General features: G+C 45.6%; 1 protein-coding gene across 2 annotated transcripts in view; it reads right to left on the bottom strand.

Moving 5' to 3' along the window:
• LOC114066755 (phosphofurin acidic cluster sorting protein 1-like) overlaps positions 1 to 24,880 on the bottom strand; it is a 61,038-nt gene extending 36,158 nt beyond the window's left edge. The window contains exon 1 of one of the 2 annotated variants that reach the window (XM_027901710.1): positions 24,765 to 24,880. In XM_027901710.1, the coding sequence (XP_027757511.1) occupies positions 24,765 to 24,856 (92 nt within the window). In that variant the 5' untranslated portion in view covers positions 24,857 to 24,880. The remainder of the gene's footprint in view (positions 1 to 24,764) is intronic. The other variant, XM_027901709.1, reaches the window with a different exon arrangement.
• Positions 24,881 to 25,401: the final 521 nt, after the last annotated feature.

Below are 25,401 nucleotides of genomic sequence, written 5' to 3'. Positions count from 1 at the left end.
CAAAGAGCAAAATCAGAAACAAGAAAAAGCAAATCTGTGCCCTCAGAATCACTCCCAGTCCCTTGGTCTACTACATTTCCCATCAACTCCACAGGAGTTTGAGAATGGACACTCATGTATGTTTGTGATAAACCCAGGAGACACAAGGTGGGCTGCAAACCCAACTCAAATGTGCCAGAGCTCCCCTACCACACTCCCTCTTTACACAGTGAGTAACTTCTACAGACACTAACGAGTAAAGTATTGTGCCCAGACTAAGATCAGAACTTGTACTGCCATTCAGTAAACATCTCTTCTCTACTCAAGTATGGCCTGTGCAGCATCCAGGCTCCATGTTCATAATGTCCTGGAGCATTTCACACAGGCATTTCAAGGCACCTTCATCCAGGAAATGAGTAACATGACACTTCTGTGGTTCTGAGATCACTACCGGCTCTGCAAGAAGCCCAGTCCTGATTACATATTTCTCTTATTTTTATCACAGACATACAATACCCAGAATATCTCAGGCTCATGGTTGTGTAAAGCTAAGCCAAGAGTTACTTTAATTGAACTGTGTGACTTGAAAAATATAAAGGGACCACATGCCACAAAATTCTCAGACAGGCATGTCCGTTGGCAACCATCCAGTCTCAGAAAAGTACCTGTATTATAAAAAACCATTTAACAGCACACTTAACCTGTGCAAGGGGTTTGAGGTGATCCGGCGCAAAAAAACGTAGCTGAGAGTAAGGACGCTGAGATCAACCTTCTGCTAGAAAAAGATCAACATGCCACTATTAATTTGAGGCTATTGAGCCTTTAGAAGCTGCAGAAAGACTTTGCAATGTCTGTGACCAACACTGAGCTCTATCACCTTCATCTGGTAGGTATAGGGGAAAGTAACCCTGTGTGTCCCAGCAGGCATTACATCCTGCTGATTAGCCAAGACGTGGGACGAGTTCTACACCTTCCAGCTCTTGACATGCAACACTGAGAAGTGTGATGGGGAGGAAACAGGTTAGGTCCAAACACCTTCATGCTTCCAGCTTTCCTAAGCCACCAAGAGAAGCTGATACTTTTGCTGTCCACAGTCCAGAACCCTGAACTCTCAATTCCTACGATCTTGACCCAAGAGCATATAAAGCCCAAAGTATAAGCAACTCTTGCTGTCTTGGAACTCCCAAGTAGCATTTCACTAAGCTTAGGTTTCTCTCCACAATTGCTGCTAAACTTCATATATATAAGAGAAAATTATATGCTTTATACTTTAATCAAAACATCAGTTATGCAGATAACCGTTGGATTGAAAAATAAAAAAAAGGAACAGCTTTTGATGAACACTGCACATTTGAACACTAAGTACACAGTAGTGCTGGGCACCTCACAAGAAACATGAAAACAAGACTATTATGCTGGGATAGGTGGGATGGTCAGATTCTGAAGAGAAGATGTGAAAATTTCAATCAAGATGCATGTAATTCATGATGAATAATAATAAGGCTGTGTTTAAAAATTGATTTAAAAGAAAAAAAATACATTTTATCCCTCTTCAACCCTTAACTTCACTATATTACAGCTGTGCTACCGTTTAATTAATCATCTGCTTATCTTTTAAAAAACAGACAAATAAAATGGGAAGTTTCACTTTTTCCCTGGTGATTCACATTGCCACAGCCAAAGAGATATCCACCGAGAAACTTGTAGGCATCCTCATGAGAAGGCGTGGAGCTTCAGAAGAAAAATTGCAAGTATCTAGAGCCAAAAGAGCTGCATGCTGAACTCACAAGAGTGAAGGGGACAGTTCTGCACAGGCTACATGTTCCAGGGAGGACCTCAGCTAAGAAGCATCAGGTCCTAAGTTACCTTGGAAGTTTGAAAAACTCTGCCTTCAAAGGGCCCAAGGCCCTGTTTGAACTATGTTCCACTCAAACAAACTTCAGAGGAATGAGCTCCTTTGCAGCAAGTACTGTTTTAAGAGTCACGTTTTTGCTTAAGTTATGCATATTTTTTCACCTAAAATGAAAACAGCACAGAGTTTTCAAATCAGTTTGACCTAAATGCAATAGGGCCAGGACACAACGACTTGAACTACTTTTAAACTACAACTACTTAAACTGTGGCAGGAATAAGGAAGCCGAGGCAACAGGGAGGATGCAGAGAGGCAGCAGCTCTTGCTCATCTGCCCAGATGGAGGGAAGGAAAGCAGGCACTGTGCTGCAACTCTGCATGCTCTCTGGGAAGATGGTGCTCTCTGCCCTCACCCTTTCAGAGGCTGCTTAGCTTGTCCAGCAGGCAAAGTGCCCCAAGGCCCAGCCCCCAAGCAGGATGAACAACAAAGAGCATTGGGAAACCAGAGACCAGGCAGGGGCTTGAGGGAACCTACGCAGGTTGCCACAGCAACTCTGCAAATATATGTCACCAGAGACCACTATACTCCAAAATCTCTGACAGTAAAGCCCTTCAAGCACCTGGACGACAGACAGTCATCCTGCTTTCTGGCAAGAGGATTGCAAGTCTAAGCAAGATCAACCCAGCTCAGTCTTATGAATGGAAGATGTCCAAGGGACACCAAATCAGCTGGCACATCCGGTGCAGGCCTGGCATCCAGCAAAGCCAAGCTGTGAAGGTATTATAAAGCAGATTGTTGAACTGCCACTATGACTGATTGCCCAAGTTTTTCCATTTGAGAGAATGGCACACTGGAGATCTGTGAAGACTACACAGGGGAGCTTCAGAGCAGCACAGGTGTGATGTGCAACACAAACAGATTTTTCTCTGTTAAAAAGTAGCCTGAGCTGCTTCAGCACAACAGGCATTAAAAACATAAAACTAGACCTACCGGAGTGAGTAATCCTCGGAACTGCTTTATAAGGGCTGACAATAATTCAGAGCACAGCGGTCTTCCAGCATTTCCCAAAATTACAGAAATAAAACATGGCATTTTCCCTGTCTTGTTTACATCATCTCTCAAAGCCTGAACTCAAGTACCTGATATCAAACACCTGGTTTAAGCCTCAGTCAGACAATACTGCTATCCCTCTGGCTCACAGCACTAGCAAGAGTTAGTAGGCTTGATGCAATTTCTCCTGTGTCCCCCGCCCGGCTGCCTGTAACCACCATGTAGAAAGAACAAATTATTCCAACAATTGTAGAGATAACCTAGAGATAAACAAGAGACTCATCTACCACTTGCACTTTTGTTAGTGTGACTTTTGCCTCCCTTTGGAGTATCCCAATTTGACAGTAAGCCCAGCCTCACTTTTGGTGATGCTGTGGAATGCCAAAACTCTGCAACTGAACACAGGTGAAACATAATAAATCCAAGGCGTGCACACATTTCATTGACAAAGAAAACATAAGATCTATGGCTTAACTCTTCCTTACAAGAAAAGATTTAACCCAGCGATGTGAATAGCTATGAAATAGAAAGAAAAAAATCCAGAAAATACAGGTGACAACCAAACTCTTAGAACAGAGATCAGGCACGTGACTATGAGAAGCTCCTGCATCAGTTACAGGCATCGCTGTTTCCAGGTTCGCTAGCTACATAAAGCACACACTACCTGTCTCTGGGTCTCCGTGAACAGGCTCTGAGGACACACCCTGTGTATGAACCAGCACCCCATGTCTTCAGAGTAATGCTGCTTACTCCTCAAAAGGCAGGCTGGGGCAGTCTCCCACAGGCTACTATTATCTGCTCTAAGACGAGCTACTCAGACACTAAAGCACTGGGTTTCAGGCTCAAGGTCAATTTTGCCTCTGTAAAAAGAAAGGCTTAAAGGAAAGACTTCAGTCGTAGAATAAAGCCTGGGGGGTGGGGTACTTCTTAGCTGCTTCTGCCATTTGTTTCTTGAGTTTGCACTGCTTCTGATAAAGCTGCTATCTGAGCGTTATTGATAATGTGCCCAGCGCACACCCCTGAGAGCTGCACTCCTAATTGAACTGTCTCCAAGCACAAGATTTCAAAGCCCTGTGAATATCCCCGCCACTCATCTGCTGAATGATGTTTGCTTGAAGCCCCAGGTACACCATGGCAATTTGAGCTTAAAGCACCTCTGTGCACAGGAAATTCTGTAGCAGCTTCAAACATAACCAGAAAGGATGATTTCTTACACAACGCTACAGCAATGTCCTGGGGAATCCCTGTGCTTCAGTGCAACTTCACTGTGCTTTGGTGCTTCTGGAAGAGCCTTTCTTACAGTTAGAGACACATTTCCATCTCTGCAGAGGATTTTTTTCAAGGAGTCACCTGGAAAAGGTGCCAGGGAATAGAACACCTCATAACATTAGAACTGGCACTCAGTGAGAAATACCTTATTCTACTCAGTTATCCATGCCAATCACTCTTAATTGAAACCAGCACAAAACAAAATGTAAAGGGGACTACCTATCTACGTGAATCAAAGGGAAAAAACCCACATTTGTGAAAAAATAAAGAGGACGGTTTAATCTGTTTACACTAGGGCTAAATCAGAAAGACCTTTTCCTCATACTGCTGCCCTCTCCCCTGCCCCTTCCCACAGACAAAGCAGCACAGCTCTGTTTCGTGGACCTTATGCTGCAGGTTGAGCCCACTGGAGAGGGTGCAAAGGGCAGCATTGAGCAGGCAGATATCTGGGGTGATATTACTGCCCTCAACCAGCTTCCCCCAGAATGTCCTCAGGAGTCCAGGCAGCTCACTGCCAGACTAATTTTCAGGCCCTTGTAAAAAATGGTCCCAGAAATCAAATATCACCCCAGTTATTCGGGAACACTGACATCCCTTTCAGAGGGTACAGGCAGAGAAGCTGGTGAACCCCATCACCAGAAGCCAATGCCTTATTCTCCACTCCCTATGATTCCCCCCCACCACTGTGTGTTTGAGTACATGACGAACTGACTCAACCTGTTAATCCAGCGAAGAACAAACCTGAAAAATAATGAGTTGTTTCCTTCCAGGCCAGCATTGAGATAACTTGCCACATAACCAGGCATGTGCTGGAACTAGTGCCAAGCTGCAAGGCTGGGACTGCCAATTTGTACCATCCCAGGTGTCATGCTGCGTGTAAGTACAGTGGATTTGGAACTGGGCCTGAGAAAGGAATTAAGCTCTCCCACCTTCTTTTGAAATAACCCAATCAAAGTATGAATCACCCACAGGAAGCACTTGTAATGCCAACTGTACTCAGCACCCCAGCAGCTCAGGGAGGCTTCTAGTTAAGACAATGGCAATTAGTCACTTTGGGGTGCCTCTCACCTTTCTAGTTCTAAAGCAGCTTCATGAAGTCAGTATTACTGGCTTTGAGTAGGTTTTTTTTCACCTATTTTGTCCTGTGTCAAATCCTGCAACCTGCTCCACAGATTTCTATTGACAGTGCTGGCTGTGCTGTGCTGAGAGCTCACACAATAACTTTGCGTCATGCATGCCAGCCACTTGCACTGCAGCACATGAAAGATGACACATCATTCAAAAAGATACTCATGAGAAAACCATTCAATGTCAAGAATTAACATGTAACCCTCTAAAGATCAGCATGTAAGACTTCCCATTGGGGTGGGGTTCCATATTTTTTAAGATTAGAAGGGTCACAAGTCTTTAGAGTCAGTCTGTCTGGCCTGAGCTCCCGCAGAGCATACACAAACAACATATTTGCTCAGGTAAACAGAAAATGGCAACACATCAAAAACCCACAGAGCAATGGTCCATCTTTTATCAGTGAGTAACAAAACTTGGGCTGGTGTCAAGCCATCTCTGAAATTTATCACCCTTTTCGTGAAGTATGTCAAGAGGGAGATGATGGACTGGAGGAGAAGCTGGCACGCTGCATCGCTGCATAGAAAGCATGGAAGAGGTGGATCTTAAGCTGCATAGGGAGAAGCCCAGTCCTGAAGGCAGGCATTGACAGCCACCTCCTTTCACAGCTGTGGCTGTGCACTTCAGCTACTTGTCGCCCTGCCGCAGTACTGAGCAAGGGCTCTTGGAAGGATGGGAGTCTGTGGTTCCCCATGACAAGACTCTCTTCCCCCAGCTCGGAGCTTATTTGGGAAGTTGCTGTGTGAGAAGTTCCGTCATAGATGGAGAAAGCTTTATCTTGTTAACAGCCTGACTCCAACTTGCACCACAACAAAACAAGCAATGCCCAAAACCTGCCACTTCATTTGCAGATCTGACTCCTGATCTGCTAGGAGACTGGCATAGTCTGGCAAAGTTTTGCTGCATGCTGTTGCTGAAGCTGCATGAATTCAGTCAGGGGAGATGGGCAGCAACTACTACTGAGGGCCAAACCAGGCTGGGATGCAACAGCAGAAGGGGCTGAAGGAAATTACCTGTGCCTGTGCTGCACATGTGTCTGGATGTAGGAATGCACTGACACACTGGCTTTTCTTGGGAAAGCTAAGTGGGACAATCCCCCTGAAATCTGTCACCGCCGTAGAGGTGGCAACTGTTGGCTTCTAGAATTGGGATTCAAGCAAGGACTTTGGCCTGGATTTTGTAGCAGACAGAGGCAGAATCTGTTTTCTCTTGAGTGTGAAACAAGAGATCTTAAGTCTCCCAGCTGATTCTCAAATCTCTCAGCTTGAGCACATTCTTTCAGTCACCTGAGATTAGCTCAGTTGGCCGGAGTTTGGTGCTGTTAACACCAAGGTCACAGGCTCAATCCCTGTAGGGGCCATTCCCTTAAGAGTTGGACTTGATGATTCTTGTGGCTTCCTTCGAATTCAGAATATTCTGCGAATAATAAAAGGCTACACAGCTGAAAAAGTGCCTCAGACACTGGATGCAATTCCTCGTAACAGACAGACAAAACACCAACCTGATTCTAGGAGTAATTCCTCTAGCAACACAGTGTTTAATATTCATCTACAGGAGCTGAATTCAACATCTGCAAAATTGAAATTCAACACCTTCAAAGTCATTGTTGCATTAAACAGCACCAAAATCCTTACACTTAGGAGTAAAACAACAACTTTTTGGAGAGCTCTGATTCCCATCCTGCACAGCTTTGCCTGGATCCAGAGATGGCTCCTCAAGTTGTTGCCTAGAAACCATTTTTCTTTCCCATAACAAAGTATTAAGTAGGAGAAAGCTTCCTTTCCCAACTGTAAACTCCTGGTCTGTAAGTCTCTGACACGTAGCCAGGAACAAGATGTTCTTCAGAAATGGGGACAATTATCATAGAATCATAAAGTGGCTTGGGTTGGAAGGGACCCTAAAGATCATCTAGTTCTGACCCCTTGCCATGGGCACAGGGATACCTTCCACTAGATCAGATTGCTCAAACCCCCATCCAACTTGGCCTTGAACACTTCCAGGAATGGAGCATTCACAATTCCTATGGGCAGCCTGTTCCAGTGCCTCACCACCTTCACAATAAAGAGTTTCTTCCTAATATCTATTCTAAACCTACTCTCTTTCAGTTTAAAGTCCCCTGTCCTATTATTAGACGTCCACGTCAAAAGTCCCTCTCCAGCTCTCCTGCAGGCCCCCTTTTAGATGCTGGAAGGTACAATAAGGTCTCCCTAGAGGCTTCTCTTCTCCAAGCTGAACAACTCCAACTTTCTCAGCCTGTCTTCACAGGAGCAGTGCTTTCATCCCTCTGGTCATTTTTGGGGCCCTCCTCTGGACTCGCTCCAACAGGTTCATGTACTTCTTAGGTTGGGAGCCCCATAGCTCGATGCAGCACTGCAGGTCAGGTCTTACCATGGCAGAGCAGAGTGGCAGAATCCCCTCCCTACACCTGCTGGTCACACTGCTTTTGATGCAGCCCAGGGTGTGGTTGGCCTTCTGGGCTGAGGATCCACAATGCTGGGCCATGTTGAGCTTCTCATCAACCAACACCCCCAAGTCCTTCTCCTCAGGGCTTCTCTCAATCCAATCTCTCCCAGCCTGTATTTTGTGCTTGGAGGTTGCCCCCACCCAGGTGCAGGACATGTCACTGACAAAGATGTTAAACAGCCCCGTCCCAGTCCCTGTTCCCTGAGGAACACACCTCTCATCACTCGTATCCACTTGGACATTGAGCCATTGACCACAACTCTTCGAGTGTGACCATTTAGCCAATTCCTTATCCACCACGTGATCCATCTGTCAAATCCATGTCTCTCCAGTTTCAAGACAAGGATGTCAAGTGGGACAGTGTCAAATGCTTTGCATAAGTCTGGGTAGATGACATCAGTCACTCTTTTCTCATCTACCATTGCTGTAACCCCATCTTAAAAGACTACCACAGGTATGATTTGCCCTTAGTGAATCCATGTTGGTTATCACCAACAACCTTATTTCTCTTGTGCCTTAGCAGAGTTTCCAGAAGGACTTTGCTCCATGATCTTGCCAGGCACAGAGGTGAGACTGACCGGCCTGTATTTCCCTGGATCTTTTTTTTCTTCCTTTTTAAAAATGGGGTTATGTTTCCCATTTTCAGGTCAATGGACATTTCATCAGAATGCTACAATTTCTCAAATGATAGCTAATGGTTTAGCCACTTCATCCACCAGTTCTCCCAGGACCTGTGGATGCGTCTCATCAGGTCCCACGGACTGTGCACCTTCAGCTGCCTTAGATGGCCTTGAACCTGACCCTCTCCTACAGTGGGTGATTCTTCATTCTCCCAATCCCTGCCTTTGCCTTCTGCAACTCGGGCAGTGTGGCTGGAGCACTTGCTGGTGAAGACAGAGGAAAAAAAGTCACTGAGTACCTCAGCCAGTTCCACGTCTCGGGTAACCAGGTCTCCCCTTTCCCTCCGGAGAGGATCTTCATTTTTCCTTGTCTTCCTTTTATCACCAACATACCTACAGAAGCTTTTCTTGTTGTCCTCGATGTCCCTGGCCACATTTGATTCTACCAGGGCTTTAGGGTCCTTTAACTTGATCCCTGGCTGCTTGACAACCTCTCTATATTCTTCCCAGGCTTCCTGCCCCTGCTTCCACCTTCTGTAGGTTTCCTTTTAGTGTTTGAGTTTGTCCAGGAGCTCCTTGTTCATCCATACAGGCCTCCTGCCATTCCTGCCCAACTTCCTCTCTGTTGGGATGCCCCACTCCTGAGCTTGGAGCAGGTGATCCTCGAATATCAACCAGCTTTCTTGGGCCCTTCTTCCCTCCAGGGCTTTATCCCATTGTACTCTACCAACCAGATCCCCGAAGGGGCCAAAGTCTGCCCTCCTGAAGGGCAGGGCAGCAATGTACTATGTGCCCTCCTCACTGCCCTAAGGATCTTGAACTCCAACACTTCATGGTCCCTGCAGCCAAGGCTCCCTTTGAGCTTCACATTCCCCACCAGCCCCTCCTTGTTGGTGGGCACAAGGTCCAGCATAGCATTTCTCCTTCTTGGCTCCTCTATCACTTGGAGAAGGAAGTTACTATCAATGCATTCCAGAAACCTCCTGGATTGCTTTTGCCCTGCTGTGTTGTCCCTCCAACAGATGCCAGGGTGGTTGAAGCCACCCACAAGGACCAGGAACTGTGAATGTGAGGCTGCTCCTGTCTACAGAAGGCCTCATCTGCTCAGCCTTCCTGGGGGGTGGCCTGTAGCAGACCCCCACTATAATGTCACCTGTCCCTGACATCCCTTTAATCCTTACCCTTGAGCTCTTGGTTAATTTCTCATCCATTCCCAGGCAGAGATTCACGGACTCCCTCTGTCACTGACACAGAGGGCAAACACTCCCTCCTCATCTCCCCTGCCTGTCTTTCCTAAGGGACCTGCATCCTTTCAGCACTCCAGCCACGAGCTACCTCCCTATGAGGTAAATTACCATCATCCACCCTCACAATCTCACAGCAGGGCACAATTTCAAGCATCCTGACTGCAGGATACCGTGACCTACCTGTTCTGCTGCATTTCAAGCAAACAGCAGAGCTTTACTGCACACGAGCATCTGCACAACCTTCCCACAGTCAGTTCCCATGTCAAGTGCTCAGCTGGTTGGTCAGCTAGTGGGCTTTACCATTCCCTGAGTTCTCCTCCCTGGCGTGGGCCCCATCATTGTGTTACCTGAATCCACAGACTTAACATCATGTTACCTGCTACAAGATATTTCCAATTAAAGTTTGAGACTTTTAGGTTGTTCTATATGGAGTAAGGAGTTGGACTTGATGATCCTCATGGATCCCTTTCAATTCAGAATTCTATGATATTTGAACTGTAAATGCCTCTTCTATCTTAACACACTGTCCTAACACCTGAAGCATGTGAACCAACAAAGGGCATCAGAACACCTGTAGGATTTGCTTCACACCATGGTCAGCCAAATTTTCAGGTAACTTCCAGAAGGGCTGTGGATAGCTCTTCTTTTCTCCATACACCCAGGCAAGAAGCAACTGAGAGGAAATGATGGGACTCCGCTTGCAGAAATTTGCTTGTTTTCTTTTCTAATAAATGAAATTTATAATTACCCAGCCCATTGTTTTCTCTAAAAGCAAACAATAGGAAATAATATGTCTAGTAGGTACTTCACTGATAGTCTGCATGCCCCTTCCCATCTCCTCTGGAAAAAAGGAGGGAGGGAAGGTGCACTAGAAGATGTTTCTTAGCAAGAAGGAGTAAAGGCAAGGGGTGTTCATCCCCAGCAGCCCCACTGTCTGTAAAGTTGGCATTTCTCCTCCCTGACCCACCAACTGACAAATTGCCTTAGAAAAGACTGGAAAGCTGGCAGATTGTCTCCTCTCTACCAAAAATATGCTGACTAACCCCATCTAGATCCATATAAGAGAAGATGGAAGTCAGCAACCATGGATGAAATAAAAACCACAGCATCCTTCCAGCAGACAAGTTTGGATTTTCATCAAACACTCTTTCTGCCCTCCAGCAGAGTTGCTGCTACCTCTGAGGAGTCCCAAAAACCCTGCCCCTACAAAGGGGCAGTTCCTCAGCATCCATGCCATATTACTCCATTTGCCTTTGTATTGGTGAGAAGACCAACTCAGAAGAGAGAAAACAACTGCCAGCTTATTCCCTGCAAGAGATGTCAGCTACTGGGAATTAATGCCGGATTTGCACTCAAATTCATACTAACCAGTAACCCTGAAGACCAGGTCCAGGCACGCTTTCCATCTGCACTTCCAGGGCACAACAGAGTATTTCAGACACTGCAGTCATACCACCTTATGCTTGCTGTAATTCTCATGTGTTACTAAACGGATCACACTACAGGTGATTTAGTAAGGCAGCAAGAGACTGGAAGTCTGCCAAAAGCCATTGAGAAACAGCTTGAAATTCATCTCTAAGGACAGGAGGGAAAATTCAACCATACACCTCACAGTTCAGTTTTCTCAGTTCTGTAATAAAGCAGGTGCCTGAAGAACAACCTATCACTCAACACGCTTCTTATTACAGCCTGGAGCTGTGGCCTCAGAAGCTGACTGCAGTTAGGAGCAGGATTTTATATCCAGTTTTCTCTCTGGATGTAGCCCCAGTAATTCACAGCATAGAGACAGATCTGATTCTAAAGCATATGCTTTAGGAGCATCTCACCCATTTCATCTAGTAGCTGCGGCCACAAAGAAACACACACCTTGTCCTGACAGAAAATTTCTTATTTTATTAGACAACCTCCTTCAGAGCAAAATCTGCACACATCTTCAAAATAAGATCCTTGCTCTTTAAGGGGAGGCAAGCTGCTAGCCTTGCTATTCAGAAGATGACAGTCCCCAAGAGCATAACCTCTGCAGGCAAAGTAAAAAGAAACTGAAGCCTCCTTTAAGAATCATAGCGCTTTACTAGAAATCTCATTTTATCAATGCAACAGAAAGCACAAATTCTGCTAGGGCAGGGAAGGAAGATAGTCAAGGAAGAAATACCCCTGTGTGGTCCCAGGCAACTCTAAATACTTTTGTTCTCAGGTGTGTCCACATGAAAAAGCTAATTTTTTTCCTACTACCTCAAGGTCTTCCATTAGAAAAGAAAAAAAAAATCATATTTAGGTCCTATTTGTTGTGTACCTGCATACATACTGTACAAGAGCTTAAAAGGTTCCTCAAAGGTTCCTCAAAGAACAAGTGTAAATCAGAGGAAAGGAAGCATTCAGTTTTGGTGAATTTGCTCTAAGTTTGGCTTCCACTAAGGCAATTTAATGATAGTGAAAGAGTGTGGCGACACTCAGCATAAGCAATAAATCCTTGTGTTTCAGGCTGTAAATCTTAAGACAGCATGCTAAAAACAAAGTCTGAGAGATCCTAGATTGGCAGTGGCTGCACATTCACAGCCCAAAGTGCAACATAGTACAAGAATGAAAAACTCTTTTGAATTAGTCATACACAACCTTGTACAAATTCTTAAGAGTGAAAAATCTCTCTGCTATCTTTTTTCACTGTCCTGGTCATTTTATTACCAGGTCACTAGCAGTTGCCACCCCAAACCATCTGTCATTAGCAGACCTACTCCATGAGCAGTTTGTTCAGGAGCAAGCTGTCCACGCACAAGAACAAGGTCACCAGGCATAGAAGAGACTCCTTCCCCTCAACATCGCTTTTATCTAATCCCAAACATTAAGGCTTAGTCCTTCACAGTATTTGTATAATAGCTGAAATATAGGAAATCTCAAGGTAATACAAAATCTGAAAATATAAAGGGAAGAAAATTAGTAAGTGCAAAACATGGCTGGTTTTCACCCAGACTCACTTGTCCTTTATATAATCAAGATGTTGTAGGAAATATTGAAAATCTTGAGAACTGCAGGAACCAGAGAGATCATAAGCAAATAGCACAGGCTTGTGTTCCTACTGTGCTGACAGTTGTGATACAATTAGTGACACAGCTGCAAAGTGTCCTCGGGGTCAATAGGATACAAGAAGAGAAACTCTCCTCCATTTTTGCCCCCTCCCCTAGACCCACACCAAAGACATGGACAACATCAGCCTGAAACCTGTTTGCTTTAAATGGATTTATTGCTCTTCTAAAAGATTAAGCACTTCTGTCCCAGAAGGGAAGATGACAAGCAACAGCATAGCGCAGTGTAGGTGTAATGTCCAGGACAAGCGAGCTGGTGGAGCCAAATATTCTGCACAGGCATGTGCTGCAAAGGTAGCATTTCAAATACTCTCCATCACCACCCCTCATCACCAGGTATCATTCAGAGGCAGCAATTGTCAGTTGCAACCCAATGAGCATCCTACAGGATGCACACGGAGCTGGCACTCCAAAAAGAGTTCACAGGTACAGGGAGAAGCAGGAAGGACTAACAATCACATCACTACAGCTCAAATTCAAAGGCCTTTTGCAGTACATGTATTTCCAAAGTGTCCTTGACAAGGGACATAACTTTTCACTGAGGTCCAGTTTTTGTCTGGGGCAGTGGGAAGGTGTGTACATGCACATGTTTCAGTGACATGCCCAAAGAGCAACAGATGCTCTACAGAACAGAGACCACATATTTTGTGGGGAGATTTCCTACTGGAAAATAGGGGAAGAAGAAGTTGTTCAAAAGTCTGCTTTCAGGCAGCCTGAGATTATCTCTCTCAGCCCCAGAAAGAAACAAGTTACTTCCCCTTCAACAGTTTGATTTCCCATAGCTGGTCAAGAAAAAAGAGACAGGACACTCAAAAGGTACTTCTAAAAATCTCCGTATTGGCACCAAACAATCTCTTTTCTTTCTTTTCTTGTTTCTTTTCTTTTCTCTTTTTTTTTCTTCCTTCCTTCTTTCTACAAGATTCTGTTTCTCTAGCATTTGTTGTTCTACCTGCTGCTTCTGAGAAAGCTCCCCATGTTGCTCTCTGTCCTACTGCTTAGACAGAGAAACCACATCAGATAAGAATTCACCTGCACTGTCGACAAGGGATCAGGACTATCCACTCAGGGATCCTTTTGAGAGCTATCAGCAGCAAATATTTGTTCTGGATAACAGGAACTGAATTATGAAACTTCACATGCTTCACTTATACAATAAAATATAATTAGTGTTAAATTAGTGTAAAACAACACATAACCCTACACTTGGTTTTCACAATCTCAGAGTGCTGTGCTATCACAAGGAAGATGTTCTCTAGACCTGGGCAGTTGAGGCTGTAACCACCCTGTAATAGTTCAATACTGAACACTTCTCTAACCTCAACAGAAAGTTTGTTTGGCTTGAAATCACACGTACTCTGAAAGCAGAGTGTGGAGCTTCTCTCACACAAATCCTGCCTGGATTTTAAACCATGATCTATTTACCAACATCGTGCACATCTCACAGTCAGTTCTCCTTGAAAAGTCATTTACTCTCATAGCATTACAAAAAAATAGGCTGTAATTAAGCAGAGTTATTAATCTTTTGTCACTTGGGACCTGAAACCTATTCATATTCATGCCAACAGAAGTGTTTGCCACTATGGTCGGGACTGCACACAAGTGCCTCATCATTTCTCAGAAGAGAATATAAGAACTTCTGGGGGCCAATAACTGTTCTGCCTTCTGTTCACAGCAGTGTTTAGCTGAGATGAACACTTCTGCCAGCCCATCACCAACCATGTTGCTTTTCTGCATCTTGCCCAAAGAACACCATTCCCCTGTCAAAGGCACAAGCTGCCACAGTTTACAGCCCAGTTTCTTCCATATCTCACAGCTCTGCTAGCTGAGAAATAGAGGAGAAATAACCACGGCTGAAGAGGTAGAGATGATTTTTGGAAAACGTTTTTCAAGATTCCTCTTCTCAAGAGCACAGAACTATCGGGATGTGCTAAACGGTCTCCAAAAGACACTTAGATCTTTGAAGGAAGTTTTTCCTTACCTACAGAAATAGACAAGATGCAAATTTTGGGGCCAGCTGTTCTCATGCTCCTTGGACAAATTCCAGGTGCCCACTGCGGAGCCTCATCACAGTTTCTTCAGCTAATGGTTAAGGCACGGGGAGGTTCAATGATTTCCTTTATAGACACCACATCCCTGTCTGCAAAGGTACAAAACCAAGACTTCTCTCTTCTAAGTGGGGTCCAACAGTGTCAGGATTAAAGTATGGCTGTAATTGGATTGCTTACTGTAGTCACAAACAATAATCAGGTTAAGAGATTTCCTTTCCCTCCTCTTGGCTAGGCTTTAAGTAGGCAGAAGTTACAAGGCAGGTGGGCGGCTGTTAAACCTTTCCTCCTCCAATTGCTTAAGAAGGGTGTTTAGGGTTGCTAATTTTGCCTCCTACTCCTTGGTTTAAAGGCACATTTACCTTTGCAGGGAGCAAATGCACCTTGCTGCACAAACAGTGAATGAAACAGACTCCTTTAAACCAACCTCCTAACTCAGCATCCTTTCACATCACATACCCACATACATGCACCACTGGAAAGATCACAGCTGAAACAGTGTAGCCTGAAAATGCACTGTACTCTCCCACCCCCATTCCTGCACTTATATCAGCTCTTCCCAGGCTGTCTTCTCTCCTCCTTTCCCCCTCCTGATTCTCAGTACCACCCCACTAGAAAAAGACAACAAACACTGAGGATGGTTGAGAGTTACCGCCACAGCCCACTCAGGTACATCAGCCGGCAAAGAGGGGATTGGAAGGCAGCCAAGTTCTCCACCAAAGGACCTAACTGGACCTCCAACCTCCCTCTAACCACTGATTTCTATGAGACACGGTTCCTTGAGGAAGTTGCCCTTGACAAGCCAGTACAAATCGGGGCAAGTGGATCAGAAGTTGAGAGAGTTGGACAAACACTTTCTTAGCAGTTTCCTGTGTAAAGCTACAACTCACTGGCTGTGTTGCTCACAATACTCAAATATTTGGGAAGGAGTAACAAAAAATAGAAAGGAAAAGCAACTGAGGACAAACCACACCAAACAACTGTTGCCCCACCATGTGCTCGGGAGAGTTGCAGTGACACAACTACATGTCTTGGGTCCTGCTGCAGAGAGACTTCATTGCTGTTGATAGGAAGCAATTTAGATTTAAGATCCAGGCAGAGAGGCAAGATTTAATCTGCCTCTGCCACATTTTAACTGTTGTATGAATTGCTTCACCTGTGCTTCCTCCTCACCCATCTTTTATCCAAAACACGGAGTAAAACCCACACACAACAGGCACCATTTCATTGTAGCACATCACGTAGCACCTTCCACAACAGGACATGAGACTCTGCCCTGAGACTCCTGGCACCTCCTGTCACACAAGCTGAATTCCAGATAATAAGCCCATTGTCAAGAAGCATCTCCTGAGGAAGCATTAGGATCTGCCCAAACAGCCTGTCCCAGCATGCACAGCATGCTACCCAGTCACACAATGATCAGCCCGCTCTCATGTTCCACTGCAAGCTATGCAGATATTAACTGCCTCTACCAGGAGCAATGTCTTTCCTCAGCAGAAAGAGCTCTTAAAACATCAGCAGAAAGTCCAAATAATTTTCACATACTGCTCTCCAAACCTTATTCCAAACTCCACCAGTTCCCAGGGGATTCCCAGCTGGCAGATGGGACAGCAAGGAAAACTCTGCTGGGTATTGCTCTCAGGTGGTGTCTCTCCAGTTGTCCCTTTACAACTGCACAGTTGCCCTAGCATATTCAAGGAAAAGGGAACACTGCAGCAGGGAAACATGCACGGAAAAAAAGCAGGGAGAACAGGAACATGAGTCATAGCTGTGGCTTCACGGAGAGTAAGGGTTATTTGAAATAGAAGAGGAGCAAGCAATTTCAGACCCTGGATCTGAATCCAAGCCTCACTTCAGCGTCTAAACTGCAAGGTCATCTTTCTGCTCTGTTTTCGAGCAAGTTACTTGTTTAACAAAGAGCATGTGACCGAATTCATTGCTGATGCATAACAGCCTGCCTAGAAACATTAGAAAGAGCTTACTAACCAATCCACGGGTCAGTGGTAACATGCTGCAGTGAATTATTAGAATCGTTTTTCCTAGGTAAAGAAAGGGTACATTACTTGGGAAACATCCCATCTTTACCTGGTCATTGCTTTACTTAAGAACACTGCGTAAAAACCTCCAGCTGTTCACTTGGGATCTACCCAAAAGCCACCTAAGGGCACACAGAAAAGAAGTGGAAGTCTGCAGCAGCACACTGAACTTTCCTCATTTTAGCCATGCTGAAATTTGGTATCAGCAACAGTATGGCTAATGTCACAGAACTTTCTTCACAAATGTAACAGATTTTGAAATTTTCATCTCCATGTGCAGTGGAATTGCTGCACCAGCTGTCCCCCAGATCCAAGCCTGCTTTAACAAAAGATGCTGCAGTGCCAGTTTCACTGGGAGCAGCAGTCAATGGCACGGCAAGGTGCAAAAGCACCACACCCCCACGGAGCCACAGCACTAGCAGTCTGCCACGATACCTGTTGCTAAACAGCTCGCTCACTGTGTCTCCAGGCTACAATAAAATGTGTTAATGAATTCACCACCACAAAGTGGTGATTACAAAAACACCACTTGCAGCCTTGTCTGCAGAAAGGAAAGCACAAGTGCTTAAGACACAGTGACAAGTACCTTTGACCCAAGTGTGAAAATGCTAATGGGGATGCAAGACAGACTACATTCTCACACTCATCACCTGGCAGAGCTTACTGGGATACATCTCCAAGTCTGCTGGAGATGTGTTACTGTAGCCAAGCTGGGAAAGGCAGTGAAATGAGGTCAAAGGTAGGTCACTGATACACACCAACTTCTTCATTGTCCAGACTGTCCTGGTAAAGATCTCCACACACACTGACAAAAAGCACAGACACAGCATCTTCCATAAAGCACTGTCCAACAATTTTCCTACTAATGATGAACACAGAGTTTATGTTTCATTACGCCTTGCTACTTCAGACGCAGTATGGACACAGGACTCTCTCATCCCATCTACTTCCTCTGCTATAGCCTTAAGCTGGCGAACACCTTAGATCGGAATCCCTGCAGGCTCAAGAACATGGTACCATGGTGTGTTACATCTGGGAAGAGAGTACAGATGAGGGACTGAAGTGACACAACACCAGTGATACAGGCCCATGAAAGAGACAGTGTCAAACCAGCACAGGCATCCATTTTTGAGGCTTCTTCATAAATGTAAGAAAAACATTAAATTAAAAGAAAAAAAGTTTAATTCTAAAGAGTTGCACAATTAAGACTCTTCACTCAAAAGAATGATTCTAACCAAAGCTGACAAATTTGTGCATAGGCTTTTCATCCACTTGCAATATAAGATGTTAATAACAGTGCCTGTACAATGCAGTTCTCTGCTCAGATCCTTGTGGGTGGAGCAGGATCCTGAAACAAGGGTGACTTGTCCACACTTCCACAAATCAGTATGGCAACAGATAAAAGTACCTCCAAATATGTATGAACATTTGAGCAATACACAGATGAGATGAACACAGTGTAAATGCAGAGTAATGGGAATGTTGTCCTTTTGTCTGACTGGAGATTAGGGAGCACAAAAAGCACGAAAAAAGCTTGAATTGTCAAGGGACTTGACAAACTTCAAGGAAAAATTTAATAAATTATTCATACACACAGCATGCTGTGAAATCCAAATGGGACATCCAGAGTCTGCTTCTGACAAAGGAGCACACAAGAAAGGAAGGAATACTTGGAACAAGCAGCCTTGAGGACAAAGTATGAGAAGACTGAAAGAAATGTCAACTTATGTGACTGTATTTCAGGGGTGCACATACAAGCAAGTTCAGAAAGTCTAAAAGAAGAAAAAAGCTGACACTCATTAACAGTGAAAAAAATCTAAAAGCCATTAAAAAACAAGCCGAGAGCTTCAGGAACATAGTTCAGCTGAAAAATAAAAACTATAAAAGAACAAGATGTGGTCATTACAAACTACTTTGAAAATGGAAAAATTAAGATTCAGAATGAAAGACTGTTCATTTACGGGTATGCAAGTCAAGACAGAAGCACAGAAAAAAACGTGAGAACAGTGCCAAAAATATCCACAGGTGTGTGCAGGGCTTTGGAGGTAAAGGAACAACAAGAAAAAAAAAAAAAGTGAATGTATTGATCAGGTACTACTAGAAGACAGCTGAAGGAACATGGGGGAAAATGATAAACAAATACAAAAATATAAAAATAAGTATATATAAATAATGTGAATCTAAACAACACATCTAAATAATACGGATTCAGAATCAATGAGAGGCACTGAACAGGCTCTTCCCCCTTGGTATAGAAGAGGTATTAAACAGGAAAAGAGGAGCAGAACCCTTTTCCAGGGAGTTACTCTTACTCTAGCCCTGTTACCATTGCAATAGTACAACACCTAATTGTTTTCTGTTTTGGAAAGTGAAACTAAAGCCATGAGTCCTGCTATCATCCTGAACTGCCTATACTGATGAGAATTTAGTTATCTACGCAGAAAAACAGTTGAAATACACAGCTGGGCACGGAGACGGTCTCACATGCAGTGGCTCTGGATCTCATGCTACCTAAGATATGCTTGCTCTGAAGAATAAGAAACACAATAAGCAGGATCTACAGTGGAAGTTTAAAAATCAGCATGAGTAGGAAAATAAGGAGAACCTAGAAAAACTAGAATAGCAGCCAAAGGACAAGAGTTTTTATTTACTAAACAGAATCACTCACTGAATTAGACCGCTTGATACATACAGAGCAACAGAAAGAGCATGAGAGATGGCAGTGGACAGCATTACAAAGGAGAGGGCATTGCTACAGGCCAGCATAAAATGCCAATGTAATTTTGGGTTGTGTGCACAGAGGCTGAATCACACTGCAGAGCAGGGAGTGGTCTCTGTAACCACATACAATATTTCAGGTGCCTGAACACATTGCATCTCTCCTCCCAGTCCACTGCAATGAGAATACTGAAGTATCCAAACAAAGCCTCATTTATCTAAGAGACTTCTAACTACAAAAGCAGTATCACTTAAGCTGTCTGCTTCACTGAAGGCAGACACAGGTTCCTGCTGCCACATCCCACACAGAGGAGTAAGACACTCTCACTTCTTGTTTCCCAAAACAGTATTCACCAACTTTGATGTAGTTAAAAAAAACTCAAAACAATCCAAAACAGAAGCACAGCTTCTCCATAAGCTGAGATGCTGAAACCACAGATAATAACACAAGGTGTTTGGGAAATAACCTTGTCCATATGCTCATCTGGCATGCTATAATATGCAGTATGTTTCTCACCTCTGGCTCTCTTTTGGAAATAACTTGTTGACTGGAGTTGACTGGAGACATACTTTCAATCCAGAATAATTTCAGATTGCAAACAATTACACAAAAGCATCGGCACGGATTTCATCCAAGAACAGATCTGCTACAGGAACCCTGTAGGCTACTGGTGCTCAGCAATTTATTCTTTTGACAGAATAAAGGTCAGGGAATCTCGATCCCAGAGGAGGGTGCACTATACACATCCTACATGGCTGCCAGTGATCAGTCACAAGTAACTGAGTATGCCAGAGGAAGTGGAATGCACTCATGGTGTACTAGCACAACTAGAACAATGTAAGATTTTTGATAAGCCATCAGACAACTGAGGTAATGCAGCCTAGTTAATGAATGAAACACTGGAAAGCAAGGCTAGGAGGCAGCATGACAGTACTTCAAATAAAATTAAGCCCTCAGGGAAGCCACTATTAACATTCTGAAAGGAGCACACCCCCCCATCAATCATACTGGCAGTGGACATTTGTCCCGAGTTCTACTAATGAGCAGAAAGGAGTAACAGACAGCCACTCAATTATTGTATACTCAGAAGGGAAACATAACACTGCCAGAGAAGAAATCCCAAATGTGCTCTGCTGCCACAGAGAGCGACAGATAGCGGACAACACATCAGACTTATTATGGCTGCAGGCCTGCAAGCCAAGCCCACGATATTAAGAATAATAAGCAACCTGATGGCTGTTTAGAACATTTTGTTTTCTACATAGGACTAGAAGGAAATCATAATTCAAACATGGCATATTTCGCCAATTATAAGAGACTGTTTCCTTACAAGAAACTGTGGCCTCTCCCAAGCACTCTGGGTCTAAAGCTACTCTGGTTTGTCACGGCATCATAGTATCTTTCGAAGGAACAATCTGGAATCATTTAACTTTCCCAGAGGTACAACTCTGTAGCTTATCCAAACAGAACACATTTTGCTGAGGTTGGAAGTTTACCATGAAAATGTCTGATTTACCCACGAAACCACTCAAGAACATCTCAGGAAGATAAATATATGTTATTCCAGCTGGAATAAGTGTTTCTTAAAGGAATACCCAGTTCAGAGGCTCTTCATTACCAAATCAGCTTCAGAAAAGGAAGCTCTTAGGGGTTATAAAAAAGACATGCAATACTCTGCTGAGAGTAAACAGAGCCCTGAGCCCACAGCTTCCCCTTTGTGAGGCTGCAAGATGCAGCCCCATGTAGCTGTGCCAGAGGAGAGCACGTTCCTCCACACTGTATGGCCCGTACTGTCACTGCAAGGATTTCTGGACCTCAGGCCAAGGAAAGCATGCAACCACCTGCACAAATAAAATCTTAACCTACTCTCTGCGAGTTGTCAGGTAATGGACACAGTCTGCCCAAACAGGTAAACAGGGTTGCAGAGACAACAACACTGACCTCATGGCACTTCAAAGGATCACCCTAGCTGGCACTTTTGGAATATTTCCAGTAGTACTTGCAACAACTGCTCTCATTTCAAGAGGCCTATTAGGCTATAACTTTCCAAAACCCAAGTTTGCCAAGTTTTAATGATAGAGAATTCAGAGCATCTTCTGAAATTTAATACCCTGTACACATATAAGATCTCACAGAGTGAGCCCAAACCACATACATTTCCCTCAGTCGATGCTTTTCTAACTATCATAAGCAGGAGACAATGTGTTCAAGCACAACGTGTGGGTGGCAGCAAGACTTGGAATGTTTGTTTGCTCATGCATTGTACTGATATATGAGGTACCATGGACGAAATGAATCCTTGCAGTGCCATTCATGGCATAATCTGCACAGGTAGAATCTGCCTTTGCCGCTTGAGCTGAACAATACTGACGCAGTAGCCAAAATACAACTCTTATCTCTCACCTCTCACTAGAAATACAGCTACTTATCACTGAAACAACGTCCACATAACACTGAACACAACAGCTGTGTCATGGAAGAAGTGAACACAATGACACAATCTTATCTTGTTTCCTAATTAAGAACTTACATTTATGGATGATCAGATGGTAAAGAGAAAAAAAAAAAAAAAAAAAAAAAAAAAAAAAAAAAAAAAAAAAAAAAAAAAAAGAGCAGTCCATTACAAGAGGTTGAAAATACCACTGTGGACTTAACAAGACCTCAAGCATGTTGGCTTAAATCCTTTCACACGTTTTTTTCAAAACATACTGCCTGATCAACACAAAACAATGAAAACACAGTTAAGACATTACCTTGATGCAGATGGACATTTTATTTTGGAAAACCTCTAGTTCATTTCTTGCAGTCTCCATACAGTGAAAACCTGCTACTACCTTAATACCCTTAAAGTATTACCTTAAGGTAATACCTTAAGGGTATTTATTTGCAAGGCATCACAATAAAGACACTCCCACCTCAGAACACTTCTGCTAAGATAATTATGAGTGGCAGTTAAGGCTAATTGATTGACTATTTTAACCAAAGCATGGTTCACACCCTGCAGTCTGAATTAATCAGGCTTGCTTTCCTCAAAAGGCATTGTGATGGGAAGCCAATAATCCCTACCCCAATGTGGGGTAACTGAAGATGCAAGGTGCATTTTGTTTGGTTTCCCCATGTTTTTTCTTCCTTCTGCCTCTGCATAATAGCCCACTTCCCAGAAAATTCAGCTCTGCCTCCCCTGAAAGCCACTTGAGCCAAAGGCATCTGGATCTAGGCTATACTCAGTCAGTTCATAGGAAGGTCATTAATAGGTCACAGATCTCTCTCAACTTGGGCCTGAAATAAGAAAGACCCTGCAGAAGGGATGATACTTTCATTCCTGAGGCCATTTGCAAAAACAAATGTGGACTTAGTTCAAGGGCATATTCCTTAATCAGCAGGAAAAAACTTCGATTATGGGCAACAGTTGATCTTAGAAAGCCAAGATATCAGACGTCTTACAGTCATACTACTGAACTGTTCCATGCATTGAGGCTTATACTTCACAGTGCCTGTTTTTACTGGCCCAGACTGTCTCTGGTATCCTGAAGGCCTGGACACAACCTCTGAACTGTCCTGCATTAACAGCCAAGCTCAGAGCAACCCCATAAAAGTTGATCCAGCCTAGTCTCACTCCTGCAGCAGCCAGAGCTGCATCTGCAGAAAATGAAACACCTATGAAGGAATACAGGGACAGCCAAGACTTGCAATAGAGAGTTCAGAAAAAGTCATGTTCTATAGCATTAAAACCAGTGCAAAGTTCTCCTTTCCCAAAATATGCATAAGAATGTAAAATTTGAGACTACCCACGGATAAGAAACAGAGAAACCCGAGGGAGAAGCATGACTGCCCTTGATAGGATATTATTTTGCCACCACTACCACCCCCAAAGCACAGTAAGACCAGAGACCACCTTTGCTGGGCACTGAGACAGTACAGCAGAGCTTCTGCCTTGAAGAACCTAATGTCAAGACTAAAATATTATACAAGCACATCAGTAGAGGAAGAACATGGACAAAGAGTGAGTAAGCACAGTCACACCATTAACCCAGGTTTGGGGCTGGACCTCACTTTAGTTTCAGTGACCACAAATACCTGCCTGACAGGTGCCCATCTGTGACCCATTCACTAAGGAAAGCTTGGGCTAGCTGAAGGCTGGAAAACACAGAGGCACCAGTCCCACACTGGTCACTGTGGACTATGACCACGGGCAGGACTTCTCCAGACCTGCTGACTCTACAGACACAGCAGCACATCATGTTAGAGCCATGGTCTCTGAAGGAAGAATCAGCTTCCATTAGCTTCTTCCCATCTGAGCAAATGTTGCATTTGAAGATATTTCAGAGACTAAATTTCAGACTAATTTTACAGACGTTTCCTGCAAGCTGCTGTGTCAGATGGCTGCCCCTCTAGCTATCACCATACAAAGAAGCTCGTGCATTAGAAAAAGCACCTACACGATGCTAATGGAAACTGTCCTTGTGCAAAGATACAGGATTCACTGGCCAAAAACCAGTTCTTTAAACAACTTTCAGACCGATCACACACCACTTCTTCTCATCCACTGACTTCCTGAATCTGCCCCATAGCTCTCCTGAGAAGACCTTCTGATCAGTGTTTGATAAGATGAGTGGGCCAAAAGACACCCAGCTCGTTAATACATCAGGCACCTCCTGGCTCCAAGACAGGTGTTTACAGGCACATCTCGCCTGGACTATACCCTTAACCACAGAGTCAGTGATGACATCTACACCACTCAGCTTGTCTCCCAGCTCTGCCAGAGATACAACTCTGAGTTCAGCTGGCAGCACAATGAATCCTTCTTGCTGTCCCCTGTGGTCTGGAGCGCAGGTGACACAGGTAGCCCCACAGGCTCAGGGATGCCTGGTGGCCACTGCCTGTCTTCAGGGATCCGGCTGTAAGGCCAACACGTTCACTTCGAAAGCAAAGAGGCAGCTTCCCAAAGCAGCGCGGCCACGAAGACACACCCCGTTCAGGGATCCGTGGCCATCGCGGCACAGTCGCCAGAGGCTGCAACATGGAGGCAACGCAGCCGCGGTCCGGTGCTGTCCCACCCTGCCCCGCCGGTCCCGGGGCTGCTCCCGTGGGCAGCACGGCGGGGGCACGGCGGCCGGGGCTCGCCGCGCATCAGCCCTTGCCCGAGGCCGGCCCTCCCCGCCGCCGAGGGGGCGCGGCCCGGCGGGGCAGGGATGCTGCGGGAGCCGCCTCCTCGCCGGCCCCGGCCGTGCCCGGGCTCGCCGCAGCCCCCGCAGGGCGGAGGGGCGGGGTCGGCTCACCTGGGCACGCAGCTCGGCGCCGAGCGGTCGATCTCCCACGTGGCGAAAAGATTCATGGGCACCGGCACCGGTCCGGGGCCAGCCACCGCCATCGCGGCCGCCGCCCCGCCGGCCGCCGCCGGAGGCCCCGCGGCGGGGCCCGACCCGAGCGCGCCGCCCGTCGCCGCCGCCGTCGCCGCCGCCATGGCCGCCATCCCTCCCCGCCGCCGCCGCCGCCGCTGGCGCTGGGGGGCGGCGCGAGCCCCTCGCCTCAGCGCCGGCCTCCGCCCCGGCGCGCGAGCGCGCGCCCGCTCGCTCGCTCGCGGCCCGTGGCCAATCAGAGCGCAGCCGGGGCTCGGGCACGAGCCAACCGGAGCGGGGAGCAAGGGCGGGGACCGGGGCAGGTGGCGAGCGGCCAATCGGAGCCCCCGGGGAGGGAGGCGGGCGCGGAGCGGCCGGGCACCCAATCGGAGGGGCCGGTGGGGCGGGGCCGGCCAATGGGAGCGGAGCCGGGGCCGCTGCGGGGCGGGGGAGCACGCGGCGTCGCTCCCCCCGAAATGCGCCGGCCCCGCCCCGCGGGAGCGCGCGCAGGGGCGCGGCCGAGCGCGCGCGCTTCGGCCCGAGGCTGATCCGCGCGTCCGTCCGTCCGTCCGTCCTT

Source organism: Empidonax traillii, unplaced genomic scaffold (genome assembly GCF_003031625.1).
Source record: "Empidonax traillii isolate 1590-97213 ecotype Southwest subspecies unplaced genomic scaffold, ASM303162v1 scaffold808:size486820, whole genome shotgun sequence".
Taxonomy (NCBI): Eukaryota; Metazoa; Chordata; class Aves; order Passeriformes; family Tyrannidae; genus Empidonax; species Empidonax traillii.
Note: the sequence above shows the minus strand (reverse complement) of the source record. Positions and strands in the feature narration are given on the sequence as shown.